We start from the raw sequence: 6,801 nt of genomic DNA, 5'->3' as shown, positions 1-6,801 counted from the left end.
AAATAAATAAAATTTTTAAAAAATTGTTTAAAACCTCAGTGACACTGATGACTCTTAAAACAAAACAGAAAATGAGGAGTCCATGATCGCACACACACACAAGCACGCTTCAGGAAACAGATGGGGCGGGCAGGCACTGGCTGAGAGCCCTCTACACGCAGATGCTGCTGTCTTCAGGTGACAGGGATGAACCAATTAGGAAAGGGGCAAAGCAAAGTTAAGACACCTGACAGGAGATAACAAGGGGGCAACACAGCCAGAAAACGACCCCCAGTGAGGGGTGTCCATGGCAAAGTTCCCTTGGAGAGCACTGGTGGGGCTGGGAACACACAGAGGCTCAGTGAGCACGACCACTTCTGATGTCGTGGGGCATCAGTCTTGACAGATCAGGGGCCAAACCCAAACCCCAAGATCCCTTAAGACAGCCATCCCAGAGCAACCATCCTCTCCTGGATACTGCAGTCCCGATGAGCCCAGGATTCTGAGCTGAACAACTTCTGCCCACTTCAGGAGAGCACACACCCAGCTCCTCTCACCTCTGTGCCCCAGTGGGGGGAGTATCCACATGCAGGCAACTCCTACATCAACAACTCATCAACTTCCTTGCAAGTCCTCCTTTCCTACCGGCAACCCCCCTAAGTAAAAGGTGCGCCCAGTTGGTGCTCCATTCTCTTTAAGAGAGAAATTGGTAGGTAAAGAGGTAGACAGACACCTCTCTGGAACTTTAGTCAGTCTACCATCAAACCTGTGTCAATTCACCTTTTTCTCATTCATTGCTTATGTCTAGGCCCTTTCCTTGTTTGCCATTTTTGTGAGTTTTCCCTGTTTGTTATTTTAATTACAATGAAACTTGCAACCCTGCATTGATCTGTGTGTCCCACACTGGGTCCTAACACAGAGGCTCATACTCACCATGCCCATCTGTCCCACTCAGGATGGACAGGTTCATCCACCCCTGTGACCACAGTGAGACAGTGCTATAAATCCCAGCACAAACACCACTGTTCAAAACATATCAAAACTCATCTAATCATTATTTTATCAATTTATTTCAACTAAACAATGAAAACAATTCAAAGTTCTAGAGTGGAGGTGAGAATTTCCCATCCAAATTCTGCACTCCAATGCTCACCACTGCAGCTACAGAATGGTGGACACTGAGCCGGTGGTGTTTCTTCTCAGTAGCACTGCACTGTTCTCTAGGCTGCTGACCTCCCCACCAGGCCCTGAATTCTGAGCCGGACCTGAACAGAGTCTAACTTACACTCTCCTCTGCATGCCCATGAAGGTTAACAGGCATTCTGGGGAACTGATTCTCACTCTTGCAGTCTGACAAGCTAGCACCACCAGCTTTATTAAGTGATCACTAGTCCTGGGCTTGCCCAGTACCTGACTAGGTACACCTCCCCAACAACCCTCCTGCATCGCCTATCTCTGCCTTTTTTTTTTTCTAGATCTTTTGTAAACAAAAAAGAACCATGAAGAGGGGAAGAGAATGACTCCAGCATTTTCTCTTCACCTTTAGCCCAAGATAGAAACAGAGCTGTCGAAGTTGGGACCTAGATATTGGTGAAATCTTAAAACACTGAGAGAAAGGCAGCTTCTAATTTCCTGCAATCACAACCTCAAAGGTGATATACTACCCAGAGGCAATGGAAAGCACACATTTCAATGTGGTAGGTGTTACACTTCGCAGAGAATGCTGGAGGGAATGTGTGAGTGTGAGCCGTGAGCCCAGTGGGATGACAAGAAGCCAGAGGACCAAGAGGGAGGTGAGGTGTTCTGTGCAAGGAAACTTGAGAACTGGGCATTCTAGTCTTAAAAGCAGGAGGTACAGCAGGAGGATCCCCAAGTCTGCTGCAGTCTGTTCTGGGGGCAGGGCTATCTGACGTGCCATTCCACCTGGCTGCACAGCCTCCTGATTCCCACCCTTGGTAGACACAGGGGCATGGGATGATCAGGGGGCAAAGCTAAGGTGACATAAGAAGACATATGGCTGGGCCCCAGGGCTTCAGAGGCCCAGAGCGGTGCTCTGACCTGCAAGGCCCTGGTGCAGAGACAACAGAGCACCCTCTGAGGTTCCTACTGTTTGACTCACCATGATACAGAGAAGTCTTCGGCTGAGTGTGCTGACTACATGTGCAGGGCTACACACGCTCTCACTCAGCTACTAGTGTCTATCCGGCTACCTACCAGGCACGCCTGCCAGTTCCCCGGCACCAAGACCAGCTTGTCTCCAGTGTCCTGTCACAGCAAATAACCTAAAGCTTTTTGTGCACATTCCTTTTTCCCAGATACCTACCAGGGAAATTTGGGAGTCAAGAGCCTGGTGTTTTTAAAGTCCTTGAGCAAGATGCACTATCACGCTGTCAACATAGTACACACCAATTCACTGCTTGAAATACTGACTGAGCACCTACATTTATAAAACATGTTATTAATTTGATGTTTAAAAGTATCTCACTAAAGTGTTTCTGACTACAAATTGAATGTCTACAATCTGTCTCTCTCAAACCTCTGTGGATGTTCACCTGTGACCTGTATGTCTCCACCTGGGTCTCCACTCCACTCTCTGCCTATCAATCTATTCCAATGTGGTTACTGGCAAGTTCACGATGGAGCTGTAATTCATACGTCTTGCAGCTGGGCAGCTCTGAGCTACCAGTGGCACACGTAGGACTATAATCAGATGGCATGTAACAGTCCCTTTGCATGGGAGAGGGCTCCAATGGGACAGCTGTGCATGTACCACTGGTGCTTCGATCCATCCAACAGGAGCATTTTAATCTCTTAAGTATCATATTTGCCAGCATAATGCTAGGTTAATTTCATTTTGTTAATATTGTTCTCTGTGGTACAATTTCATATAATCTTTTTTATTGTTAATTGTTAACTCATTAAGTAAAAAACAATTAAGCAGCAGCAACAATTCACTGGTTTTTGTTTTTGTTTTTGTTTTTTTTTTTAACAACACTGAATACTAAACCTAGAGCCTTTGTACTGTGCAACATCTCCAGAGCTTTTTTTAAATTTCTGAAAAAAATCACTAAGTTACCTAGGCTGGGCTTGAACTGAGGATCTTCCTGCCTCAGCCTCCAAGTGTTGGGATTATAGGCCCATATGACCATGCCCAATTACAATCTTAACTTTTAATCCTGACCACAATATATTAGAAAATTATTAGAAAAAAAAAGATTTTTACAATCATTATTCAATCAAAACACCTAAATTCATTATAAACACAACAGAATTACTTACTGAATCCAAAAAGCAAAGGTAAGATCCTGAGCTCTGTGCAACTGCTTTATTTTTAGAATATCCAACTGTTGGGGAAAAAAAGAGAAAAGCTCTTTTATACTTCAATTTTCAAAAGCATGAGACTTAATACACTTTGTCCTCCAAGAAAACTAACAACATTTTTTACTACTACCCAAAGCCAGGTTAGTGAGGACAACATTCCCATGGGTATCAGGACCACAGTGACATGGCACTTGGAACAAAAATTAAAATAAGAGTCCCTGGGAAGAATCAGTGAGGTCTGTAAAGAAACAGGATTTCATGCCTGGGACACAAACAGACCTCACATAAAGGTGACCTAGCTGGACACCTGGTGGGTTCCAATCTTGGTGCAGTCACCATCAGTGTCTGATCATCTGAGCACACACACCCCTGCACTGGTCACTGCTCTGCAACTGCTCTGTCCCTCAAAGTGTGCTTAGCTTCAGAACCCAAAGCTGGCAGCAGCTCAAATGCTGGTGGGAAACTGTGATGTCTGACAGTGAGTGCAAACAGCCACAGCCACACACAGCAGCACGGGAGACAGTCACTGCAAGCACAGGTGCCAGAGACAGAGGGGACAACACATAGCACAGATCAGCCACAGCTCTTCTGTGGTTTAGGAATAAGGAGCGGCTGCCCTGGAGGAGGTGCCCAGGGGCCAGCGGGGCTGCTGGGGCTGGTGATGCTGTCTTCACTGGGCCACTGGTTTCCCAATGTGGTCCATTCATGATTTTGATAAGTGTACTCTTCTAAAAGATAGATAGATAGATAGATAGATAGATAGATAGATAGATTTTTTTTCCCCTTGTATTTTAGAAAAGGGTCTACAGGGTGTTCAGGGTCTTGCTACTAGATTGGACTCATAGTGATTCTCCTGTTTACAGCCTCCCAAGTGCTGGGATTACAGATGCGCGTCACCACACCCAGTCTCAGCGTGCCTGGGGGCAGGTTTGGCAGGGCAGGCTAAAGGATATATTTGAATAAAAGTATTTTTAAAATCCAGATTTTCAAAGATATTACAGCTGAGTTGGAGAGGGTTAAACAATGTGCAGGATTAACTGCTTAATGAGTGGAACTGAAAAAGTGCAAGAGAGACATAAAACACAAAAAACATCATAAAAGGAATTACAGAGGGAATCTGAGGTGCTAGGATGTAAATAAATAGGAAGTGCAAGAATGCAGGACTGACTATTGGGGAACGCACAACATGCGTTTGGAAGTTGAGCAGGTGCCCACTGCCACAGGAACTGACTGCTGTGCTGAAAAGACTCAGCTTCATCTGTCGGCAGGGGTGGCCCCAAAAGATTTCTAACTAAGGAATCACATGATTAACATTTAGCAAGCTCAGCAAGGACATGTAGATGGGGGAGGCAGGACAAGAGTGCTGACAGGACTTTAGGGTAAGAACCCACTGTCCCTAAGGAAAGAGGCTACCAACACCTGAAATGAGTTATCCAGCTGGTTATGGATCTGATGCCACCAAAAAAAGTCATAGGAAATAAAACAGATGTGTGTAGAGTTGAAACAATAAATCTGTCTGGTATTCAAAGTTAGGACAAGCTGAAGAAAGCTGTTGTTCCCATAGGGACATAGCCCCTGGCACTAACCTGTTTCCTACTAAGAGAAGGGAAGGGCTCTGCTATGTAGGCTCTGTCCTGTTACTGGGAGGAACAAAAAGCAAAATCCAGCAACACAGCCACTGGACCCTCCCTCACATTCTCAATGGACTCAGCTGGAGTAGTGCTCTTCTGAGGGGGTGTCCTATAACATGGCAGCTTAATCGCTAGCAGTAATCCTTCAAGCTCAGCCAACACAAACCAATGATCAGAATGACCCCAGATTTCCAGGAAAAACACATGAACAAGAGCAGAGGGAGAACCGACATTGAGGAGGCCAACTGCCCAGCTCCTGCTTGAGGTGACTTCAGCCACCACAGAACAGCAGTGACTAAACCTTCATGAGTGCTATACAGGGCAAGAACACAGGAGAACCTCAAACACAGAGCTCCTGGCAACATGAAGGATGGCAAGAGACTTTCCACAATCACACTGTAATCAGCTGGAGTGCTGTTCAGAAAGCTGCTCACAGGAAGAGTTTTATAAGAGAAACCAAATCCAGGAGTTTAGGTAATGAAGGCAGATGTATCTCACAGAGGAAGCTGGAAGCTTCTCACAATTAATCTTGTGTTTTCCAAAGACTCAGAATTTGCATTAACATCACTGTTTTACAGAAAGTCAAAAAAAAAAAAAAAGAAAGAAAGAAAGAAAGTCAAATGTTTGTGCAGGGGTTCATGTCTGGGTAAGCCAGTGCCTTCATGAGGGGAACTGGTTGCCATGGTCACAGCAAGGCAAAGTCAGCTCCAACAGATGTTAACATTTCTCATCTAGAAGAGGTGGGTCATGCTTCATTTTGATTTTAGCAAAGTGACCACATGATGAAAAAGTGTTGTTCTAGCAGGATATAAAATGATGACAAATGAATCTTAACTCTACTTAAATAACTGACACTCCTGAAAAGACTTGGAAACCATGTTATCTAATAGCTAATATGACTTTTCTTATTTAAGAAAATCTACTACAGGAAAGACTCCTTTCAGACAGACGTAGGCAGAGTATACCATTTGAACATGTAACACAGGGTTCCCATGGATGCTGTTCATCCACTTCCCACAGGCAGTGGGCACTCCAGTACACCCCCTCCAGAGTCACAGCCATGGCTGTCACTGAAGATCATGTTCCAGTGGCATGGCCTATGGGACAGCCATCTACAAGGAGCACTTTAAAAGACAAAACTCATTTTTAAAATAGAGGTAAGGCACAAATGCCTTCAATTTGTTTCTATCCAGCAAAATCTTAAGGAGTATTAAAGGATGTTCAGACTGGTCTCAAAACACAACTTTTACACCCATTTTGCAAGCTGAAATAGACACTGTACAGTAACTGAATTATAAGAAGTTATCTATTTCAAATGAATGGAAGAAAATAAAGACAAATAATTTAGTATGGTAATGCATGCCTATAATCCCAACAATCTAGAGGCTGAGGCAGGAGGATTATTGTCAGTTTGAGGTCAACCTGCGTAGGCCAGCCTGGACTACTTAGCCAGATCCTGTCTCAAAAAAAAAATGTCAAAAATATATTAACATCTTCCAGACGCACGGGATGACAAAGATGCTAACAAAAATGGGAGCTACCAGCACTACATGAGAGCCGAGGCAAGGCCCGTCCTAACATTCTCATGACCCCCAGCAAGGACCCTGCTATCGTGGCCTGTCTGCACACAGGAGAGAGGCATAGCATTGGCCAAGTGCCAGCCCTGTAGCCCAAGTCACAAGGCCCCTCCTCACACCAGGCGCTAGCTTTATGCCACTGAGACATGCTGCAGAGATCACCACAGCACTGCTAATATCAGGTCCTTCCATGTGACTTTTAAGATAGCAGACACTTTTTTTTTTAAAGGATTTGCTTTTAAAAATTACTTCCGGGCTGGAGAGATGGCTCAGTGGTCTAAAGCACCTACTTG

At 44.8% G+C, this 6,801-nt stretch overlaps 1 protein-coding gene across 1 annotated transcript in view; it reads right to left on the bottom strand.

Annotated features, from left to right (window-relative positions):
* The window catches only part of B3gntl1 (UDP-GlcNAc:betaGal beta-1,3-N-acetylglucosaminyltransferase like 1), a 147,278-nt gene that overhangs the window by 119,972 nt on the left and 20,505 nt on the right, over positions 1–6,801 (bottom strand). The window contains exon 4 of the mRNA XM_004639446.2: positions 3,259–3,323. Coding sequence (XP_004639503.1) covers positions 3,259–3,323 — 65 coding nt within the window. The remainder of the gene's footprint in view (positions 1–3,258; positions 3,324–6,801) is intronic.

This window comes from Octodon degus, unplaced genomic scaffold, assembly GCF_000260255.1.
Source record: "Octodon degus isolate 3935 unplaced genomic scaffold, OctDeg1.0 scaffold00112, whole genome shotgun sequence".
In the NCBI taxonomy this organism is placed as follows: Eukaryota; Metazoa; Chordata; class Mammalia; order Rodentia; family Octodontidae; genus Octodon; species Octodon degus.
This window is presented reverse-complemented; position numbering and strand designations above follow the sequence as displayed.